General features: G+C 39.7%; 3 protein-coding genes across 4 annotated transcripts; all 3 read left to right on the top strand.

Annotated features, from left to right (window-relative positions):
* The first annotated feature begins 16 nt into the window (after positions 1-16).
* dnajb14 (DnaJ heat shock protein family (Hsp40) member B14) lies at positions 17-11,923 on the top strand. Its single transcript, XM_080448498.1, has 8 exons — positions 17-197; positions 4,430-4,601; positions 8,842-8,987; positions 9,605-9,793; positions 9,986-10,071; positions 10,188-10,297; positions 10,499-10,671; positions 11,000-11,923. The coding sequence occupies exons 1-8, from the start codon at positions 65-67 to the stop codon at positions 11,122-11,124; spliced, it is 1,134 nt and encodes a 377-aa protein (XP_080304624.1). The 5' UTR covers positions 17-64; the 3' UTR covers positions 11,125-11,923.
* Positions 11,924-13,541: 1,618 nt separating this feature from the next.
* Positions 13,542-16,763, top strand: pla2g12a (phospholipase A2, group XIIA). Its single transcript, XM_080456780.1, has 4 exons — positions 13,542-13,960; positions 14,467-14,543; positions 14,791-14,956; positions 16,405-16,763. Exons 1-4 carry the CDS (start codon positions 13,747-13,749, stop codon positions 16,521-16,523), a joined length of 576 nt encoding a protein of 191 aa, XP_080312906.1. The 5' UTR covers positions 13,542-13,746; the 3' UTR covers positions 16,524-16,763.
* A 1,481-nt stretch (positions 16,764-18,244) lies between these two features.
* On the top strand, positions 18,245-23,893 carry LOC308105838 (caspase-6-like). Of its 2 annotated transcripts, none has more exons than XM_080456762.1 (8): positions 18,245-18,359; positions 18,632-18,670; positions 19,776-19,806; positions 19,958-20,107; positions 20,620-20,696; positions 21,087-21,262; positions 21,424-21,565; positions 22,395-23,893. In XM_080456762.1, the coding sequence occupies exons 1-8, from the start codon at positions 18,329-18,331 to the stop codon at positions 22,637-22,639; spliced, it is 891 nt and encodes a 296-aa protein (XP_080312888.1). In that variant the 5' UTR covers positions 18,245-18,328; the 3' UTR covers positions 22,640-23,893. The 2 variants fall into 2 exon arrangements, with proteins under 2 accessions (XP_080312888.1, XP_080312887.1); XM_080456761.1 differs by having other exon boundaries at positions 18,247-18,359; positions 19,955-20,107.
* The last annotated feature ends 491 nt before the right edge of the window (positions 23,894-24,384 follow it).

Raw genomic sequence — 24,384 nt, 5'->3', positions numbered from 1 at the left:
CACGTGGTTCAGTCAGAGGAGGTCAGCTGACCACAGAAAGGCCGGGGGAGGAAGAGGAAGAAAAATGGAAGGGAACAGGGACGAAGCAGAGAAATGTATCAACATAGCATCCAAGGCCATTGAAGCTGGCGACAAAGAGAAGGCTCTGAAGTTCCTGAACAAAGCAGAGAAGCTCTACCCGACTGGCAGAGCCAAAGGTAATACCGTCATGTCGGGGTTTGTTGACAGTAAATAATGGGGCGGCGGGGGGAGGGGGTCAGTGCTGTCAAATGGAGATGTATCAAACGAGCTGCTAGCCGTAACGTCACATAATAACTGTCACATAACTGTCGCTTGTCGCGTCTGGCTCGTGTACGCTTTAAACGCGAGTTACTGTATAAATGAACGATGAATGAATAAATGAACGTTTTATTCATTGACACCCACTCCTCACGGTCGAAAATTATATAGGCCCCAGGTTAGCTTACGTCTGCTAGCTACCCTTAGCTAGCGTCTCATTATGCAGAGAGAGGACCGTAGCATCTTTTCCTCCTACCGTTTCTGGGGACTGGGGGAGTGTTTTAATTAGTGCGAACAGCCTTACAATGAGCGAACATGTTCGTTTTTTGAAGTACAGCGAACGGTTAAGCGAGCCAATATAATGATATTAATTGCATTTAAATGTAATGCTACCCGAAACGACAGGCCCGAATTAATACGTATCTGCCTTTCGTAGGCAATCATAGATTTAACTTGTTAAGTGTCAGACTTCTCAAGGCTGATTGTTGGGGGTGTTCAGTGACAGCAGAGCAGGTTAGTGCAGCAGAGAAAAGGAGGTTAGCCATGTCAATCCTTTAATTGAATGATTGACCCAGACCCTGTAGATATGAATCCAGCAGTGGTAGAAGATAAACCAGTGTGTTGTCTGAGAGAGAGAGAGAGAGACTTTGAACCAATAGTGGCCTTGGAGTAGCATAGATGCATTTTATCGAGTCTGACTCTTGCTTCAGACTCTTGCTTTCGTATCATAGATATACAAGTGTCAAAATCGATAAAATACATCTATGATAGTCTTGATCCAAGGCTGAACCAACTAGCAATCTGTGTAGTATTCTAGGTGCAGCAGACTGAGGCTGCTACTTTTGAAGTCTGTTTGAGTTTGAAATTGGGAGCGCTGTAAGGATTGAGTGGTGTTTGTTTTCTAGATGGACATAATTGGAAAGGACAATATATGTGTACTGTAGGAACTATGAAGATGAGCCATTGCGACACAATACAGCTTTGTTGCAATAGTTTGGTTATTTGGTTATAGTAATTCGCTTTTAGTGTATTAAAAAGGTGTATCAATTTGCATTTACATTGGAGTTATACATTATTGTGGTAAGCCATCTATAAAACATATATGACCATTCAAAGCCTAATCTATCTTTTTTAAAGACATACAGTAATGGTAAGTGCTACAAACTAGATTCCCAATGATGGGTGGTGGTGCTGCACAGAAGTCTCTATAATTTAGTTCAGTTTACCATAACATAATATACTTCCAGTTCCTTGCCATTTGGATACATTTGTTTGCCAATGGGCTATTTCTAAAAGAACCGCATGGCTGCTTTGTTGGATTAAGACTAGATTAAAATGTAATTGTTGTGTCTGCGAATGGTTAATGTGATCGGGGCCTACCCCTCTGGAACACGGATAACCTTAGCTGGCCTGGGATTGGGCCTAGGGGCTGGACAAAATATCAATATTGCAATATATCATCATACTTCCTCTTGCGACAAGTTATCGATACACTGGTGCCAAGTATTGATATTTTATTACAATACGCAGGTGTTCTACGGATTACCCGCTGTGCGAAAAGCAAACTCGCAGCACAAGACCACTGCACGAGAGCAGCACACAGTATATCCCCTAGTAGTACAACCAAGCCTAGTCAACACAACAGCTTGCTGACTGTCTGGCAGAGATTAATTGCAATACAAACCAATGCCATCTCCTCTCATCTCTGTTCTCGTAATATGCTGCCTACATTACTCTGCGCTTCATAGATGATAGATGGATATGATTTTGATTGTGTGATATTAAAGATGAAACAGAACATGATCTCTGCCAGCAACAAGTCCAACTCTCCTCCTGCTCCAAACCAAAAGCCTTCATCAGACTTCATTTCCATAATTTCAACACTCTTGCATGTTAAATCTTACTTAGACGTATATGACAGCAGTGATGTGTGTGTTAAAGAGGCACTATACAATTTGTTGTACATTGTTTCATTTATAATTGCCCAGTTTGTGATGCACAGTAAAGAATCTATTAAGGTTTCATGTCAATTCTATCGATAAATACATAATTGTTGCTTTTTGCCTCTTTATGGGTATTCATGTCAATTCTATCGATAAATACATAATTGTTGCTTTTTGCCTCTTTATGGGTATTTGTTCAGTTACACATAAATCGTGATGTATCATAGATCACATTTCTTGCAATTATTGATTATTGTAGATATTGTGTATCGTGATAACATTGTCATCGAGGGCCAAATATCATCACAGTATCGTAAATTACTCGGATCATCCCACTTAAACTTTCTCTAGAGCAGTGATTCACAACCTTTTCAGGCTGTGACCCCCCCAAAATAATCATTATTTGAACTGGGGTCCCCCCACCCTGACAAGCACTTGGAATGTAGGGGTTGAGGCATTACATTTAGTTTGACTTTGCTCCACAGATAAATATAGTGAAAATAGCAGATCTACAAGCTCACAATGCCGCGCAAGGGGCAAAAAAAAAAAATCCTCTTTCTTTTTTTTAAAATATATTTTTATTTCATTTTTTATGGGAGAGAAAGAACAGGTACACACCGAAATAATACATTGATCGATACTTGAAATCAGCACAAATGCATTGCATACCTGCTAGCTGCCACTGGCTAAGGTACAAGAAGGCAAATTAAACGAAAAGAAAGCAGTTCATGCATATGTTTCTTAAAGATCAATGTCAATGAGCAAATAGACATTGACCAACACAAACAATACACACAGCAACATGTTTGCCATATCATATATATGTCTGCTGGCCGAGCGGCTGCACCCCTCCTTGCTTCGTCTTTTTTTTGCCTCTTTCTTATATTATTTGACAATTTGGCCAATGTTTGACCAGTTTTTATAGTGTAGTTTGTTGATTACTTTTGATGCAGTAATGGTATTTTTCTTATCTCCCCCCCCCCTCTTTTTCTAGGTATTAAAAATGTCTTAAAAGTCCTTACTTCACTGTTATCTGGGGGGACCCCCCCCAAAATCATGTGCGGGGGGGTCCCATCCCACAGGTTGAGAACCAGTGCTCTAGACCTCTGTGCGGGACTGTTATCTTAGTCCAGGTCCTACCCCGCTTGACTTCTGACCCTTTGCCCCTCGCCTGCACCCGTTGTGGTTTAATTTTCTTTTAGTTTTTTTGCAGTTTAATTTGCAGTTAATTTCTGACAGCCCACTCCCACCCACTTGCAAAATTAAAGGCTGTTTGTCCGGCATAATCCTGCAATATTACCGTCTAGTCCTGCAGTATTTCCATTGGGACCCAACATTACAAACGGAATGAGAGAGAGAGAGAGACGGCTATTACAGCACCACGGACAGTGACACAATGACTCACACAGACTTACTTTACTTGACTTAGGTTACTAAATAAATTCATTTTGCACATACCGGTTGGGAACAATGTATCATAATTACATTCTCCTCTGCATTTAGCCATACGATAAATGTGTTTATATCAAGCTAAAGTAAAGCACGACCCCACACATGCTTCAGGCGCGCTATATCATCTAGTTTAGGGACTGTGCTGGATTTTGCGGGACCTAGAGATTTATTTTTACCTCTTATTCCCGCCTGCAGGTATTTTAAAACCGCCCGCTCCCACATTTGCGTTGGGTCCCTCTGTTAAAGGGATATTTCACTTTCAAACATGTTTGGGGTAATTTTAACGTCTGCTCAGGCTTTTGTGAGCATTCCAGATAGTTTTTAAGTTGCTTGATTTCAGTATTTAGATATTTGATATTCATTTTATCAGACACACCCCCTTTCTATACAAAACCCATTGTAACTTCAAATCTACTTCTATTTTAACCATGATGGATTCATCAAACACCTGTCCTTGGTTCTTGTGACTCATACTGCCCTCCTAATATGTTAGGGGGGCGTGTTTTTCCGATCACTTTTTTCATTTTTTATTGTTTTCAATCTGTTTTATTAAAAAAAAAAATTCTGTCTGCATAAAATGTCTGTCTGCATTCACGTTGGAGGTCTTCAAGTCCCAGACTCTTTAGCCCTGTAAAGTCTTTACATAACTCATGTTGCCTAACTTGTTTACACAAATAGTAGGTACATATCAGCCCATGCCTGATCACAATGCGTCATGCTGCACTAATTGACTCTCTTTTCTATTCTCTCTCCAGTCTTGTTGGATGTGTTGACAAAGAATGGGAGTTCAGCAGGGAATGGTGCATATTGTAGGAGGCCAGCAGGTGGCTCAGAAAGCACTGGTGCCCAACCAGACAGGGACAGGGACTCTGGAGGAGGGGAGTCAACAAAAGGCTTCAATAAAGAGCAGGTCGAAGGTGTACAGAGGTGAGAAACACAGGATCTTCTTTCTCTCCTATTCATTTTCTATAACTGAGAACTGGTGAAGAAGGTTTTCACTTCACTGTTCACTTTATTTAGCATTTCAGATAATAGCTGCATAGTGCCATAGTTCTACAGGTAGTTATCTTAGAGAGAAGTCTGTACATTTTCAAATCGCACAGTTTTATTATACATTGGTATGGTGACGGCTGGGTGACGCCTGGGTGCCAATGATTAGTGCTACATGTGTGGCAGAGTAAACATTATCTAAATGACACTGAAACTCGTGAAAACCTTTTTCATAGTGATGTGCTCAAGAATGGCAATATGTTCCTTAAAGTTTTCTCAAAGCCTCTTGTTATATTTGTTGTCCTTAAATTTATTTCACTCCATGATTTACTATTGTGGATTATTAACCACTTTTCTTCTTGGCGAGTAAATACATATATATATTTTTTCTTTTTTTAAAGCAATAAAACACTCATGGTTGTGCTTTTATCGACACGACTGTGCAGGGCGACAGCACTCCACTTCGCGTCGTGCCTATGCTGCAACACAATTGTACCATTAACCACAATAAGTGCTTTAAGTGTGCTTTTCCCCTCATGTCTTATTGTTTAAATAACACACGATTGAGTGTTCTATTGTTTAAGTTTCACACACTTATCTTAGTGCCTATCCTGTGGTTCCTGAGGATCATTCTGGAACCTACAGTGAGGCCTCAACATTTCAGTTGCAAGGAATTAGATTTTCTCCATCCATCCAGTCAGACTGAACTCAGTGAACTGATAGCGAGGTTGCACTGGACCACTGTTAGAAGGAATAAATAAATATACATCATGCTTGGGTTTTCATAACACTATAAGGTGATTGTATATGTGAGCATGCTTAATTTTGTAATCCCCCTCACAACTTAAATTCCAAGGAGTTTAATGCAGCAGAACTATGCAGCAGTCTAGGGACACTTCATTCCTCGCCAAGTATGCAAAGGTCTCAGTTCAATTGTGAGAATGTTTTCATTAAATATCTGCACAAAAAAGTTCTTAATGTTATTGGGCTTTTATATTAATTATACTTAGAGTTTAAAGTGTTTAACTAAGATATGACAATCTCATCTGCAGGATGTGATCAAATATAACTATGTTCAAATAAAATACATAAGAGCAGTTTATAATATTACAATTTTGTGAAGAAAGTAGCTGTTTGAAAGACATAATTTGGCCTCCTCTAGTCTGATGTGGTGCTACAGACAGGGGCATGTTAATTACATGCACATAATACTCTGCTTACTCTGAATAATCAGCTTAGTGTAGGGTGTCTGACCATATTTTCAAACACCCAAACCAGGACCCTCACATGAATGCGCATGCTGATGCATGTGCATTATCATACATGGATGCACACTATTGGCATTTCCATCCAGGATGGGCAACCTTATTTTTAGAGTTTAGCACACCTAGTGACTGCACCTTTCAACAGAATAGAACATGCAAAATGTCTATGTAAGTGCTCAAAGTGCAAGTATGATTATTTTAATAGTTGTGAAAAACAGGACATTTTGGTAGTAAATGTTGGAAACTGGGACATTTTAGTGTATTTGCAGTTATCTGTCGTGATTTGGGACACCCAGCTTAAAACCAGGACAATCCTGGACAAACCAGGATGTTTGGCCACCGTAGGGTAAATAAGGTGTATTTTTGTTTGGCAACAAGGACAACCATGGAATCAGGTCATTGATTGAGGATAATAATGATAAACTGGCAATGCAACACCCACAAGCTTAACTATAATTGTAAGTTAATAAAATATAAATAAATGGTGCATTTATATAGCACCTTTATCCCAAGTGCTTTACAATGTGTGTTACATTCACCCAATCACACGCCAACAGTGAAGGCAACCATACATGTCACAAACCTGCTCATAGGGGGCATTTGGGGTTAAGTGTCTTGGTCAAGGAAAGGACACTTCAACACTAAGCCAGGATGAGCTGGGGATCGAACCGAGAACCTTCCGATTCGTGAGCGGCTGCTCTACATCCTGAGACACTGCCGCCGCTCAGACGTGTGTTGTTGAATTGCCAATTCCCACAGCAGGTTCCTGATGGCTGCAGCCCATGACTTAAACAACCCTGGCTCAGGCAACCCAGCTTGGCAGAGCTATGAGCTTTGCGCGTTGATTTCATTTTGAAAAGTAAACACTGAGATTCTGAGTTTTGATGAAGAGTTAATTCACCCCTATACTGTACATTAACGTACAGTACACTTATTTCTGATGTTGATCTGCAAGTCATTTATATATGTGTTGAAACATTATAAACAGCAAGTAGGGTGATGGCAATGCAGTCATGAATTTTATGTCCATTCTTAATCTAAACTCTAAAATACGAGTGGAGTATTCAAAGGGAGGCCTTCTTTCAAACTAACTGAATTCAGTTGGGTTTGGGGACATTTACCTTTGTTGATGTTAATTAATTAGATCATGTCATTGAATAAACACAAGTATTGGTTGGTATACAAATATGAGCAAAGTTTAATTAATAGGCCGTGTTCTTGCACTGACACATCCCCATCCCCAATAGTGGCATGTTTTCTGGACACTTCCAATAACGGAGTTATTGGAAGTTGCTCAATTGTCTGCTAAATAAAATGTAAATGGTAAATGTTTAACTTTTTATAAAAGGTTCACTGTTGTGTTTAAGATTGACTTTGTACCTCGTACTGTGTCATTGCATTGCATCATAGTCTCTGATTCTGGAGTTGATTGCTGAGAGAGGCGTCTCACGTGTACAATCATGCTGCCAAGTTAACTAATGCTAATTTTTAAATGGGTAGTATATCCCAACTAGATAAGATTATTCCAAGGTGGGGCACGAGCTCTTGTGTCTGGTTCATTTCTGTGCAGACAGATAATTGTCTTGGTTGTCTTTCTCAAAAGTACCTACTGTAGATTATCACTTTATTTATCTGGACTGCAAAATTAATCTGAACACTCATAATCGGAGTTTGACAATTGGTAATAGTAATAAATTATTCATATACTGTATATTGGTTTCAGTTGCCAATACTTTTTTCGTTCTGCAAATAGCGAAGATTGCTAATCTACAATCTCAGGCTGCGTCACATCATGACATGTTGTGATCTTGTAGATTGGCTAGTTTTGCTATTTTTGAAAATAAAAATGGATATAATGTGGTTATTCATGACATTCAGTGTTATGGATTTTTTTTAACCAGTCTTAAACACACCCAGGAGTCAGGGCTTGGACTCTTCATACAGTATGTGTGGATGCATACAGTAGGTGTTTTTGAAATGGTCAAAGAGAAAAAAGATAGTCTCAGGTAGCTGGATGATGCTGATTCTAGGTTCTCCTTTAAACTCAGGGAGTCAGTTTCTGGTGGATTACATTCCAAATCCTGTGGGAAGTTCACTGCAGTCAAGTAAAGAAATGTGCATTACTGCCCGCAAGAAACTTTTTTTGTTCTTAAATCCACTATTGAGCCTTGTGTGGGAGTGCTGGGATTGCCTTTTCTTAACCCCAATGGTACACCCTGTCCCATCCAATCAGTTATATGCCAACCTGTTGACATCCTTGCTGATTGTATAGTGAATCTCAATCTCTTGGAAAATGTTTCATCTGGCATCTGTTAAACTGCAGCAATAACTATCAGTCACACTCACTCTTCGGTAATTTTCAATCGCTTTTAATCCAACAACAAAACGTGTATTGGCGTGAATGCTTGGATGGACAAAACCTTTTATTGGTTGATTGAAAGCAATCAAAAATGACAGAAGTGTGGTCCTCTTTTTAATGAATTGTAAGTTTCTAAGGATAATGCACCGGACAGCCAGCACAGTGGCAACCTTGTCCACAGTATTCTGCAGTTTGAAAAAGAGGCACGAGGCCTACATTCTGTGGAAAAGCGCCATGGTTTTGACAATGAGAAATGTATAAATAAATATAATATAATCATAACAATTATACATACATAACAATAATAATAATACATTTAGTTCATGAAGCACATAATGAAACGACTGTTACGAAGTACTTTACAAAACCATACATGCACATAACGGTATCCATATCCTATGCTACAGTATGGTTTCAAATCAAGCTCATGACCTGTATTAAATGTCACACCGTGCCCTCTGTTTCCTGTCTGACTTTGCACTGTACTGCCTATACAACCTCGTTTTTTAATTGAAGGAGTCGTTTTGATCTGTGTGCATGTGTTTGTGTTTAGGATAAAGCGGTGTAAGGACTACTATGAGGTGCTGGGAATCAGTAAAGAAGCCCACGATGATGAGCTAAAGAAAGCCTACAGGAAACTAGCGCTCAAGTTCCATCCAGACAAGAACCATGCACCTGGAGCAACAGATGCCTTTAAAAGTAACAGTGCTGTTCTTTGGACTTAATGGGATACAGTAGTTCTGTGTTGTTGTTTGGGATGTTATTACTTTTCTGCTTAACCAGAGTCAGTCTCTGTATCTGTGTGCAATTTGAAAGTATATTGAATGGTAAGCTTAGCCTCAACTGGATGTTTGTGGGATCAATTGGTAGCATCTCTCTCAAAGGTAGGACAAATAGACCTTCTCCAACACTGAGGGTTTAATACTTTGCACTCATTAGCCAAGCATTAACAATTTTCTGTCCCAACAGTGATTCTGGCTAAGTAGGAAGAATACTGGTAGTAAAACCTCCCCCCAAACTTTCCCTTTAAATGTAAAATTAATGCAATTTGTTTCCCTTTTCATGATTATATGAGCATTATACTGGTTTGTCTACAGTGGCTTACAAGTCGGTGACACTTGGAATGGACAGGAACCATCACGTTACAGATCATTGGTTTAAGATATTTTATGAAAATGTAACCTCCGCAAGGACACATTTTGTTGTTTAGATTCGTTAATATGTCCATAGTATGACCTCAGGGTCAGACTGAAAATGTGTCTCTAATTACTTTTTTCCTCTGCCTTTCTCTGACACCTGCCATATTTTCCCTCCAGAGATTGGCAATGCATATGCAGTGCTGAGCAACCCTGAAAAGAGAAGGCAGTATGACCTGACAGGAGGGGAGGAGCCTACTACTTCAGGCCACGCCCATGGTGCAGGTTTTGACTTCCATAGGGGCTTTGAAGCAGACATCACACCTGAGGATGTATTCAACATGTTCTTTGGAGGCGGATTCCCCTCCTGTAAGTACACACATAAACAAGCTTGCACACATGCACACACACCTGGGTTATTGTTATTTATCAGTATACAAAGCCACTTGTTGATGGAGAAAAGTCATCAGTTTACCAGTAACTTGGAAGCTGATTTCACCCTCTTTCTCAACCTCACAGATGTTGATTACCAATATGCTATCTTGTTTCTCTTGTCCACAGCGAGCCCACACACCTTCACCAATGGCCGGGCACGCTACAGTCAGCAGACTGATAACAGACAAGAGAGAGCAGAGGAACGAGGAGATGTACATATTAACACTATTCTTTTGTTGAATATGTTCAATGTGTATGAGTCAATATATTTTAAAAAAGTAATAGTTTGTTTCCCTCATAGCAGCTGATTGTGCTTTTTTGTGTGTAGGGTGGATTCTCCATGTTCATCCAACTGATGCCCATTGTAGTGTTGATCCTGGTATCCATCTTGAGTCAGCTGATGGTGTCCACTCCCCCCTACAGCCTCTACTCCAGACCGTAAGTACACACATCCTTTTTTTTTTTAGGAGAGTGGGTACTCTAAAATATCATGTGTCAAATATGTCCTAGAGGAGGCTGACCTAGATGTGGTGGCGATGCATCAGCTGTAGTGTTCTAAGAAGCAATGTGTGTAACAATAACATAGTAATACACTGCAGCAGTGACAGAATGGACTGCTTTGTCCTCCCTCCTGCCCAGGTCCACCGGTCAGACCATACGACGGCAGACAGAAAACCTGCAAGTGGACTACTATGTCACTAGAGATTTTAAATCTGAGTACAAGGGCTCAGCGCTGCAGAAAATTGAGAAGAATGTGGAGGATGACTACGTGTCCAATGTCAGAAATAACTGCTGGAAGGAGAGACAGACAAGTGAGTGTCATTGGTCTTCAAAATATCCCTCAATGCATCTGCATAATGTAACGAAAAAAGAAAATGACTCCAGTTAAGGTGGTATTAACAGAGGGCCAGAGATGATTTTTCATATTGTTGGTAAAAGATACGTCATATTGGAAAATTCTATATATTACCCTAACACAAGCTATAGATATTGGCAGCCTTTGGCGTTGCTTTTCATTTAAGCATTAATAGATATTCTATGGGTTCAAAATATTTGTTTTATATGTATATTAGACATTTTTGATTGATTGTTGGAAAAATTGCCATTGTTTTACACACTGTCTATGTATGTCCCATCCAGAAACAGACCTGTTGTATGCTGCCAAGGTGTACAGGGACGACCGCATGCGTAAGAAGGCAGAACTCATGACCATGGACAACTGCAGGGAGCTCGACAGACTAAATGACCTATTCAGAGGCGGATGAGCGGGCAGAAACTGAACGCTTTTAGATCAGAAATATAAATATTATATATATATAAATAGATCTATGTATGTACATGTTTTTTAAGGAAAGTTCTTGGAGCTAGGAGAAAGAAAACAACAAAAACAAATAATTTTAGCCTTACTGTGGAATTCGCCCCCTCTCTCCCTGTCTAACCCCCTTTCCGACTTGGCACCACTGGACTTGGCTTCTTGCACCGTAAGGAACCAATCTGCCAATACTCTTGACCTGTCCCCCACACCACCCCGAGCTTACCCTTTGTTTTTCTGGATTTGAGAAGGACCAAGGGATACTTGATTGTAAAGCAGAAAGTGTTGCACCACGATGGATTTGGGTAGCAAGAAAACCGAGATGCTCTGCACAAACAAATCTGACTTAGATATTAAGATCATTCCAACATCACACCTGCTTAAAAAAGACAAAAAAGAAGAGAAACCGAAACCATGGCAAGTTTTGAGAACTCAGAAGATGCCTGAATGCTTCCTAACTTACAAACTCATCTCAGACATTTTGGACAGAGCTCCATGGACCATCGGCACAGCAGTCAACTGTGTTTTTATTTTGTTTTGCTACTACTTGAAAGATATTTTGTCGTCCAATCTGAAAAGCGAGAGGTTATCAGGACTTAATGGAAGGACATTAAAACTGTTCAACAATATTGTACATTTTGTTTTTGAATGTTTCACATTTATGCTGTTATTTAAGTAACTAGGGAAAACAAGGTTTTTCTTTAATGCTCGACTAATCATTTGAATAAAGTAAAAGGCAATGCCACAGACTGGATGGGTGTGCCTTGATGAATCGGCTGTTGTATCAAGACCCTACTGTGTATGACTTTAGAACTTTTATGTTTTTTATAAAGGTATGTAAGACTACCATCTTGAGAGCACCCGGGCATTTGTTGTTGTCCCCTTATCACTGTCCTCGTGTGTGTGTGTGTGTGTGTCTCAGCCTGAAGCCCAATACCTCTACTGGCCAATGGGGATCCCCTCCTGGCCTAGTGATGGATATTTTTTTTTATTGAATATTTTATTAGACAGAAATGCAAAACAGCAAGAGAACAGTCAAACACTTGGTCTAAAAGGATAACACCCAAAAAAGTCCATGCGGTCTTGTTTCCATTGGGGTCCTATGTATTCAATCAACATATAAAAAATAAAACAAATTCAATATCACAAATACAAAACTATATGTACAGAGTAGGAAAAAGGGGGGGATCGCCTCGTCTGTCTAAGGGAGAAGTGATTTACCTCCCCCTTTGGCCTCCTGAAAGGTGAACTTTCAGGCCTGTTTTAAAGGAAGGAATTTCGTTTCTCATGCGGCAGACCTGTGTTCCAGTCTCAGTAGGTATGTGTTACATTGGACGGAAGTCAAAGGGGGTGAATGTTCAAAGTAGCTCAGGCTGAGCTACTTTTCAGGCCCTGAACTGAAGCGCAAAGACCAGTATCTCACCTGGATAAGGGGGATTCCCTATTGATATAAGTGGTAGATGTCTGGCTTGCTTCAACCATCTGTCTGTAAAATACACACACACACACACACACACACACACACACACACATATACACGGTCTCCTAGTTGTAATGTATTATAATGTAATAGGAAAAATGCAACCTTATATTACACAAACAGACTGTCAGTGTGATCATAAGCACGTCCTCGCGTCACCATGCCTTCCAGTTTTCACATACGAAGCAGGTTTCTGTTCCGAATTGACCTGTGTGATCCGGTCTGGAGTCCGTTTTCCGTATCCGTAAAATTGCACGCATGCACAACGCTTCCATATCCGTTCTAGACGTAGCCCTGAAACATGACTGTCATATGACAGTCATGACGAAACATTGACCTGTTTTTAGCTTTTTGTCCATTTACAACTCGTTCATCTACATTAACGTTCAAATTTCAAACATAAAGTGCTTACCCCATGGCCACGGATGTTACAATTCACTTCGGGTGGGTATAAGTACCCGTATCTTCTGTATTGTTCAATAAAAAGCATTTTGATCCGATCGGCGGCCATTTTCTCATAGAGTTATAATGTATCATACTGCACTACACCTCCCAACTGATAGGGTCGCATAGTTGAAAGCGTCTGAAGAAAATTCGGAGAAAATGGCCATCGATCGGATTAAAATGATTTTTATTGAACAATACGGAAGATGCGGTTACTTATGCGGGCCCGAGTAAAATTTTAACATCCATGGCCATGGGGTATGCACTTTATATTTGAAATTTTAACCTTTATGTAGATGTACGGATTGTAAATGGAGAAAGTGAAAAAAATAGGTTGAAGTTCAGCCATGACGCTCGTGACGGACGAGAGTCGTACGATCCATGGCTATTCTAGACCCAGACCGGATCAGCAACCTGCAAAGCGATTTACCATTGGTAATCACCTAACGTGACGACACTAAATCAGGAAAAGAAGTCCAATGTTTAGCTTTTGACATGCCGAGGGGATGACAGTTCATTCACATTTGAATAAGCAGTGAAATGACCGGCGAGGCGGTGACTGAAATGACAAATCGGCGTTTTAAGGAATACATTAATCTAAGCTTTTGAATTTGGCTCACTGTCACATGCGACGATTTGGTCCAGTGGATTATGCATCATCATAGCCTGCTCTTCGTGTTGTACTTCTATGGATGTTTACCCCATGTGTCTTCACAACAACAACACAAAGAGCCAGAAACTCCGGACTGGCGAATGACGTTGAAAACCATTCGTAACGGAATACACAATATTGACAAATATCTTAATGCTGCGCTTGACTTGTTTGGTGGCGACGATGGGTTATGTCAATACACATGTGGTGATGGTAAGTGCGTGCGCTCAGCTCTCTCACTTCATATTTCCCACATTATTTAAATAATTATGGGAATTATGTCTCCAGTCTAATGAAACCAGTACAGGGAGACGTTTCATTTGTTGCCTAAAAATTACCCTCGGATCAAGACTATCATAGATGTATTTAATCGAGTCTGACTTTTACTTTCGTATGTATCTAGATATGCAAATGTAAAAATCGATAAAATACTTCTATGACAGTTTTGATCCAAGGCTACCTAAAAAAAACAACGGAATAAGAAATAGTCTATTCGGAATAGTAGAACGTACATTTGCTAGTTACATCCTGATCTCAATTACATGATTTAATAGCGACACTCAGTCATACAATTTAAGTCTTCTTTTCCGTGAATTGGCAGAGTAAAAGCCATTATTCAAATATTCATTTTCTCGTCCACACTGTTGGTTATCATATCAGAGAAAGATAAGTGAGGAGCACGTCATAACACTGTCTTTATCTTTGCTCTGTGCTCACAGGTTATAATCCAGTGCCACGTCCTGGCTACAAGCCTCCACCACCCAATGGATGTGGATCCCCGCTCTTTGGGGTTAAGGTACTTTATAATTTGTATTTTTTATTTTTTAAATTTAAGTCAGTTCAAGCCATTATTGTCCAATAACAGAACGTTTTGGTTTTGAAGGCATTGTGCAGTGAAGACAAATCACAAAGGCACATTTGATTTGATTTTTGTTCAGGGCTAGGTACAACTGATGCAATACTTGAACTTGATATTCTTCAGAACAGACGACAATAAACTACTTTTACCCAATACACAGTGGTCTGTCTGTCTGTCTCTACAGTTTGACCTAGGCATCCCATCCATGACCAAATGCTGTAACCAGCACGACCGTTGCTATGACTCTTGTGGGCGTCAGAAAAACGACTGTGACGAAGACTTCCAGGGCTGCTTGGAGAACATCTGTAGAAATTTGCAAAAGACTCTGGGATTGGCCCACAGTGTCCAAGGTGAGCATCTGAAGATACAGTACACAAATGAGAGAGCCTTGTTTTTTCATTGTTTGCTCTCTGATTACATGATACAGTACACTACACAGACCTGAAAAACTAGACAATAATTACACAAATTCCTTTTAAGGGATTTTCTTACCGTGGTACAGTAGATTATTTTTTCATGTTGAATAGAACCAGGAGAGCTACCATGCGTGTATAACCTATCCAATGGAAAGTAACTTCTCTCTTCTGTTCACTTTCAGTCATTTTTATGCTGATCTAGTTTCAACAATCACTTGTGTAAGCATTTGTGTGATGTTGTATGGGATAAGTCTGCACTTCTGCCTACTTTTTCTTTTTTACATTCCTGTTTGACCATGTTAGTCCAATTAAGATTTACAAATATTTCACAAGAGACCTGGCCAAGAAGGGCAGCAGTAGAGAGCAGAATAGAGTTAAACAACATTGAGACAAAAAGAGAAAATGTAACAAGTGTAGTGGAGAGTCATCAAGAGTAATTAAGTCATGAAGATTAAGTTCCTTCTGCAGCAGGCTATTCCAAGATAAGATAGACAAGAGGATAGACTACAAGAATGGCCTCATAGTTGAAAACACACCAGTGACTAAGCCAGTGTGTGGAAAGAGAAGGCCAACTGAAGATTTTTTGATTGATTGAAAATGAATACTTTATTAACAGTTTGCAAAAAAAGCATGGAGGTACATATTTATACAAAAGGATGCTAAAAGGATAACCTAAGAAAGCCTATGGCTTATTTCCATTGGGGTCCTGTGTATTCAATTCATCTGAACATTTAAAGACAATCAATAATATACAATAATTAAATAAATAATAAAAGCGTACTATACTTTAGCAAAACAGTAAACCCCTCATTCATTGTTACATCATCTCCTACAGTATCAAAACAAACAGTTTATTAAAGGTATTAGCATTAGTACCTTTCACCAGAGGCGTATTCTCATTGGGGCCAACGAGGCCATGGCCCGGTCTGTAAAACGCTGCTCCCCCAGGGAAAAATAAATAAAAATCAACATAACATTAGCAGCCCCTCACCCTTTAAGTCGCCTTTGTTTTCAAATGGGGCTCATTTGCATTCGGCCGAATTGTTAATGAGTGGCCACATTAGAAAACCAGTTTCACCATCAAACCGGTTCTCCATTGCGCAGAGACGAGCACCTCTCCATTCAGAAATGTAATAGAAGAAGAACCGTCGTCCTGAAACACCCTGCCCCGCGTCTAAACCGGCGGCCTCGGTCCACGAAATAAAAATGGGGCAATGGCTCTGTAATTCTCAATAGACTTATCAGCCGTTGTTGTGCGAACCCTATGACCCTATCTTAACCCCCCCCCTGAAGAATCTGGCCCGGTCAACGTTAGAACCCGCCATATGCCAGTGCCTTTCACTTTCATTTCTCCTTGCTGTGTTCTTCATCTATCTCTGTAGCGTGCGAATCAACGGTGACCTTGCTGTTTGATGCCGTAATGCACCTAGGCTGCAAGCCCTACCTGGACAGCCAGCGAGACTCCTGTATGTGTCTGTTCGAAGAGAAGATGGATTTATGATGAACTCCTACAGACAGGAAATGTGTGACATGCAGTGGTGGACAGTAACTAAGTACATTTACTTGAGTTGTACTTAAGCACATTTTATTTGTTTTAGTATCTGTTCTGAACTTGGGTGTTTGTATTTTTTGGATACTTGTGACTTTCAAACACAGGCATTGCACTTTTGACTCCACTGCATTATGAATTAACCACTTAAAGGGATACTCCACTTTCAAATAAAATAAACATTTAAAAAATATATTAAAAATAAATGAAAAAAGTAATGGAAAAATCACGGCCCCCTCACGCATTAGAGTGTCCTACTAATGTGTGAGGGGGCCGTGATTTTGCCATAACTTCTTTCATTTTTTTAAAATATTTATTTTTAATGTTTATTTTATTTGAAAGTGAAATATCCCTTTAAGCCCTATTTCAAATATAGTGAAAATATCCGATCTACAAGCGTGAGTTTGTAAATCTGCTATTTTCACTATTAATGATATTTGTTTTGAAAATGTCTGGAAAATCTTTACATTTTTAGGGGGGAAATGTCTAAATTTCAATACAGGAATGCATTGATATTAAAAAGAAAATGTACTTTGTAATTTGTACTTGTGATTACTTAAGTATTTTTAAAAGCATGTGCTTTTGAATACTTATTTTTAAAAGCAAGTTCTCCAGTACTTGTACAAATTTAATTGAGCAACTTGCACTGTGGAGTAATATTCGACCAGGAGGAGTATGTATATGTACTTTGACTCAAGTAGTGGGATTGAGTTCTTTGCACATGGTATTGCACAGTACACAGGGCAAAGATAAACATATATATATATATATATATATATATATATATATATATACACACACACACACACACACACACACACACACACACACACACACACACACAAACAAACTTCTGTCAGACTCAGTTTATGTTTTCTCAGGGAGAGATTTCGTGGGAAACTTGAATGAGGAGTTGTGTTGAATGATTTCCTGTGCTCTAATTATTTGTATCAATAGTGCTTTTGTTCATTATAGTTATTGACATGAAGAAAGAAACGATGTCAGCTTTAGGTGGTAGAGTTGGGTATTTTGAGTCCTTGAGGAGACACTGTATTTCATGGTATTTCAGGTCTCACTTCAGGTCTCACAGGTTTCTAACCTCAATGTGACTTCGGACTTCCTGGTTAACGTGTGTGTGTAATAAAATTAATACATGTATTCAAACTGTGTGTTTTGTTCCTGAATAGCCTTTAAAAAATATGATATGTCATGGATGTCCAAAATGACTTTCATTAGGCCATGGATCCCCATATCAAATGTTTCTGTCCTAGGGACAATGTATAGTGGTGGTGATAATCACATGATGATACATCAGTCACTTATGATAATGAAAGTGAAACATTAGAATAGTCACTTTTTTCCTTCTTTCTATTTAAATAGTTTCAAGTGAATTGACTTATAGTGACATTAAACAACTCATTTGATCTGGGGGCCCCTGCATACCTGCTATGATCATTTAAGTACACTTAATAGGGCTGATTTAACTTTGAGCTATGTTTTTTACATCCACATAAAGTGAGTTCTTGCCATGATTGGTTGTCTCTCTGTTGTCTCTACAATGTGGCAAATGCGGAAGTACTTTATAGACGACGTGATTGACAGGAATGAGTACCAATTGCGCTCTGCCCTTGAAAAGCTCAACCAATGACATTATGGAGGCGGGACAGTGCGTGAATGGTCACTGCCTGGGGCTTGCTTGACAAAGCAGAGTCATTGTTTAGTAGTAGTCCTAACTGTAGGTAACATATTGTACCATCATGTCTAGTCCTGGAAATAAATGCGGTGAAGGTACGTTTTACACAAACAACACATTCTATTACGTTTTGTCGTCATGCCATACTATTCGAATGTTATCCGTCGGAGTTTTGTCTCCCCAAGCACATAGAGATGAATGCATTAGATTCCCGTAGTACAACTGTCTTCTTTATAGTACGTTACTATAATACACGTTCTTTAATTTTCTGGGCTCGTGATTTATAGTCGCCAAATGCACAGGTTCTTTTAGTCTGTCTTTTATTCACCGTTGTTAGTCCTAATGGCTCTGTTTTCCACTTTGACAGAGAGCGTTGCTACAGACAGCAAAACGGGCATCATGCCAGGTAAGTGCTTCAGATCAGTTGTGTTGTTAGGCAATAGTAACATGCTTATACGTGTTTGGAAGTTTGTCTAAAGGCAAAGCTATTGAAAATGTGTTTTCACACTATAGCAAAACCGAAAGACTTGTGTGGTGTGATTGTGACGCTATTTTACTGCCCATCAGTGTGGGTACTAGTAGTAGGAACACACAACACCCAGGCAGTGTTGCCATGTCGGTTTATTATAAGTGACTTAGGGCTTCTTTTTCTGTAAAGTTGTTTGTAAATATTGGTAGTTGCGGTCTGTGGTTTTGGGGGCTTGTTTCCAAGTGTACTTGCTTATTTAGGCTTGCTTCCAGATGTTTTAATTTATTATCTATTGTTAGAATGTTTCAAAAATATTCCAAATATTCCACATTTAATTGCAAGAGTTTTTTTTAAATAAATTATCGATATAGGTTTAACAAAGGACTTATGTGTTATAGTCGCTTCTTTTGGGCTTGTTTTCATAGACCTGGTTGCTTGTTTCTACGGCAAAACCTGGCAACACTGCACCCAGGCCCAGGTGATAGGCTATGCTATGGCATCAATAAGGAACACAGACAGTTGTCATGTTAGGCTATTGTTCTGTCGTGTCATGCTATCCTAGCGCTTCATTTTTTTTTTACAAATAGAAAACCTTGCTTAGATCCTACTGCTTGGTCTTAACACAACAGGTTTTTAGCACAACAGGTTTTTAGCAATGTATAGGGTGTGGCAGGCATGGTGTCATATTATATTAATCATTTACTGTGCTACTGAAGGCTCCTGGGAACTGGGATCCCAGACCTACAGTGCTAGCTTAAGAAAGGCCTGAACTAGCTCAACCAATCCCTATGTGGCTAATACATAATTTTGAGATATAAAAATTCTGAAGGGTTGCTCAACGGTTTGTCCCCATATGAGGGAATTTGTGTTTAGTGTCACTCTGGTACAACTAAACACATTTAAACTCGTTATCAGACTCGGCAAGACACAAGAGAGCTGCATAAGAGTTTCCTGTTACTTTAAAAAAACAAAATGTTTTCATGCAATAGTATTGTTTCATGAATTGCACATTGCTTATTCATTCATGTGCTTTGTTTTGTAGACCTAGATGAGCCAGATGCTTTCTTCAGAAGGTAAGCGTTTACGCACAGAAAGTCAAGAGTCATGTCCAGTCCATTCAAGTCTGATGACATTTAAAATGAAGGAGTGTGGTTGTCAATCTTAAGTTCTACTGCCTACCTTCACTAATCTTGTTTGTCTTCTCATGTGTTCTCCATTAAGAAGCACCTTTTCCATGGATCCTGCAGAGGAGTACAAGATGGACCACAAGAGACGAGGTCTAGCACTCATCTTTAACCAGGAACGCTTCTATTGGCAGCTGATGTTGAGCAATCGAAGTGGAACCAACGCTGACAGATATAACCTAGAGAAGAGGTGCTCTACCCTACTAAATCAAACAGAGCTAACTTATTTTTTATATTTGAGATCAGAAAATGATCACAGTCATAGTGAGGGCTTACATTTCACATTGACAAAGTAAATTATACCTTGATAATCAATATTCCTGCCCTTTATACTAAAATAGGGACATATTTGCTGCTGTCATGTTGTTGTTTTGAGATCTATTAATTTCATACAAATTTTATGCTTTATTTTAGATGGTTCAGCGTAGAGGTACATGAAACGCGGAGAGAGAGAGAGATTAGGGGAGTGACATGCAGCAAATGGTCCGCCTGGCTGGGAATCGAACCAGAGACTCGCTGTCAGGCATTAAAGCCCATGTAATATACACCCTAACGGCCTAACCAATGGGTTAGGATAGTGGGTTGTATAGCTATCCAGGCTAAATGCTTCCGGGCCTGTTTAGACAAGTCTCTTTAGCTTCAGCTTAGTTGATACTTGTCTTGGAATATTCCTCATGTTGGTCATCTTTTCTTCTGCTGTAGATATAAGGCGTTGGGTTTTGATGTGCAGGCCTATGATGACCTGAAAAAGGCAGACATCATGAGCAAGATCACTGAAGGTACACAGACACTGGCATATACTCAGCTTTATTTGAACTGGAGGTGGAGGCAGACCCTTGTACTTTTTACTGTTGTATGCATGCAATCTGGTCACCTTTAGGTGAAATTCTCCATAGATCACATGTCATTCTTGCTGACCCAATGAGAATATAGAGGGGGGTGCCTATACTCGGAGTGAGTGATGCGATTGCCTACTCAAAGAGAAAGTGATGCATGCCATCTCAAAGCGAAAGACTGATGCATTCCTACTCAAAGCAAAAGACTGATGCGTGCCTAGAGGGGTCTGGGATGTGTCATTATGACCAATATTGCCATCTACTGGATATAGTCTGCTTTCTGGAGTAGGTTGCAAGTGTAGAATTTAACAAAACTGTTTGATGTTTTGCTAGCTGCGGAGGACAACCATACCGATGCAGACTGCTTTGTGTGTGTGTTCCTGAGCCATGGCGAGGACGACCACGTGTACGCGTATGACGACAAGGTCTACATCCGGGATATCACCGCTCTCTTCAAAGGAGACAAGTGCAGAAGCCTCGTAGGGAAGCCAAAGATCTTTATCTTACAGGTATAGTCAGATTTTGTGTATTGAGTCATTGCAGGCAGAGTGACTTACAGAGTTGCTGTACATGCATACATACATAGCTTCATTAATCATTTGTCAATTAGTGGCTCAACTAATGAAGCTTGAAATGACTTTGTCTGGTTGGTTGTCATGTCCATTGCCAGGCGTGCCGTGGAGACAAGCATGATGACCCAGTGACCCCGATGGATGTAGTAGACAGTGCCAACCAGGTAGTGGTGGATGCTGGGGTCCTCTACACACTTCCTGCTGGGGCAGACTTCATCATGTGTTACTCTGTCGCTGAAGGTGAGGCTAAAACACACACACTTGAAGACTATCGTCCCATCAAAAAAGTCTGTGCTAGGACAGTGGTTCTCAACCTTTTTCAGGCCGCAACCCCCCCAAAATAATCATATTTGAACCCTGGCAAGCACTTGGAATAGTAGGAGTTGAGGCATTACATTTAGTTTGACTCGGTTCCACAGATAATCATTGTGAAAATAGACGATCTACATGTTCACAACGCCTCGCGTTGCCTCTTCCTTAGGTAATTTTGACACTTTGGCCTATGTTTGACCATTTTTATTGTATAGTTTGTTGATCACTTTTGACTCAGTAATGGTCCAAAGTAATCAATGTGCAGATACCCTGTATACACTTATACTGTATGTTGGGTTGTTAACTGTTTCTGTGTGAGAAAACTATGTTGTAAATTAGGCAAATCATCTGGGGACCCCCCAGGGGTCCCAACCCACAGTTTGAGAACCACTGTGCTAGGCAATGAGACATTCCTGAATCCACAGGCTTCATTCTTCAGGGTAGGCTACAGACTCAAAACACTGCAACATACAGACAAGATGATGCAAAAAACACAGAAAATTGATTAATGAATGACGGATGAAAAAGTCAGAGGCAGTGGATAAATTTGATTGACACAATGTGAGGTCGTATTTATTTTTTAATGAATTTTGTCTCTTAGATATTGATTGAGAAAGGATTAACATTCATGTTGTGATACATCGCATCACATTGGACATAAGGGTACAGGGGTATTAAGTTAAGTGAAAAGTGTGAGTGCGTTTGTAATTTTTTTTTTAGTAATCCATATTTTCCTGTCCCTATTGTGTTTGTTCAGGATACTATTCCCACCGGGAGACAATCAATGGCTCTTGGTACATCCAGGATCTGGCTGAGGCCTTGCAGAAGTTTGGAGATTCCCTTGAGTTCACAGAGCTTCTTACTCTGGTCAACAGGAAGGTTTCCATGAGGAGCGTCATGAATTGTAATGACCGAAACGCAATTGGAAAGAAACAAGTTCCCTGCTTTAACTCCATGCTCACCAAAAAACTCTACTTCCGACCAAAAAAGGTGATCGTTTGATCCGTTTTTTTTTGTTTTTGTTATCAACTCTGTGTCACTTAACATTCAGTGTCACACACACATCATCCATGTATGCTTCAAATAATTCTGTAATTTCACTGGCTGTCATGCCATTTTTAATTGCCTTTTCCAGTTATGTCAGTGTGGACAAATGCAGCAGGACACGTTGCACTATGCATGCACAGTGATAGGTCTTTTCAAACTTCAGTGCAGTTTGTTACCATTGGCCTCATTCATAGCAACTTAGGACCTCTGAAGCAAACTGGTCCCACTGCAAATGTGCAGGAATGGATCTGGTACTAGAGAAAGGTTGCCTTCATGTGACAAAAGAATAACGGGTCATTTTCACATGCTTTCTTTTAGCATGTGAAAGTCTTGAGAAGATTTGAAGGCCAAATTGATACAAAATAAGAGGATCATTCACATCAACAAGTTTTGTCTGCCAAATTGGCCCTGATATTTGTTTCTCCGTCAAAAAGGGAATTAGTGTTTGTGTTTTAATTTTTTGAAATGTAGCTGTTTGTGATTTAACATTGAACTATGCATATTTGCACCCAACTAAACAATCATGGGAAAATACCTCAGGGAGGGAAATGACAGCCTAGATACAGTACACTACCAGCTGTTTCTCTGTCTGGACCTATGAATGACTCAGGAATATCAGTCAATACTGTATGAACATACAATATACTATACATTTAACGTACGTATATCCTAGTGATTGCTCCATTGTGTCTTGTTGAATTAAACGTGTGACCTATTGTTAGTTTGTACGCTACTGTGTAAGTTTCTACTTTCTTACTAAAGCGTAGCTACGTTTTGTAGTATGAAAATTTACACATTTTTTATCCCCATATGACACAGTCACGCAGTTTTCCATCCTATGTCTAAAGCAGCTCAGGATTCCTTTCCATATTTATCAGTCATCATGTGTCAAGTGATTTCCAGACCTTAGCAAGGACACCATAAACTGTGTGAAGACTAGATGCTGTATGTTTATTCCATGAATTGTGAGTTGTCTGTGTGTTGTCTATGAGTATGTCTGTTGAGGTGCAGTGATGTAACCTACATGTCAACAGTGGGAGAAAATAATAATGTCTGTGTATAAGCAGTTTTTTTCCATTATTAATGATTTTTCTGAATACTCACTGGGTACTACCTTTTTTTGGCAAAGAAAAACCCCACTATCTTACATTAAGGAATGTTTGGATTTTGATAGTTTTCTGATTACAATAAAGCATCTTTACATTGTAATCTGTCTTTGCATCATGAAATATCCAAAACTGCAGCTATTTAATGATTTATAGCCTGGAAGCAAGTTCAAATGACTTTATACAGTATGATATATAGACAACTGCTATTCTATAAGAATTGTACCCTCAAATTGTCCAATGTCTAACGGGATGTTTTGAATTGTCATGGTGAAGGGGGGGGCAGTGCTGTCCAATGTCTAACGGGATGTTTTGAATTGCCATGGTGAAGGGGGGGCGGTGCGGATCTGAAGATGGGTTGGGGAGGGGTTGCGGAAGAAAATGTTTGTTTTTGTATTTGAAAATTGTATACAAGAGACCTTGAACAAAAGATTGTAAACAAAACACTGGGTGACATGGATTAGTCCCAGGCACCAGTATCAAAATAAAGAAGAAACGCTATGGGACTATTTTTGCTGTGTGTGCGTGTGCGTGCGAGAGCTAGATGGTTAGCCTACAGTTCTCACTATTGAACAACATCTCTTCACATTCTGG

This window comes from Gymnoscopelus braueri (genome assembly GCF_963280865.1).
Source record: "Gymnoscopelus braueri genome assembly, chromosome: 2".
NCBI lineage: Eukaryota > Metazoa > Chordata > Actinopteri > Myctophiformes > Myctophidae > Gymnoscopelus > Gymnoscopelus braueri.
This window is presented reverse-complemented; position numbering and strand designations above follow the sequence as displayed.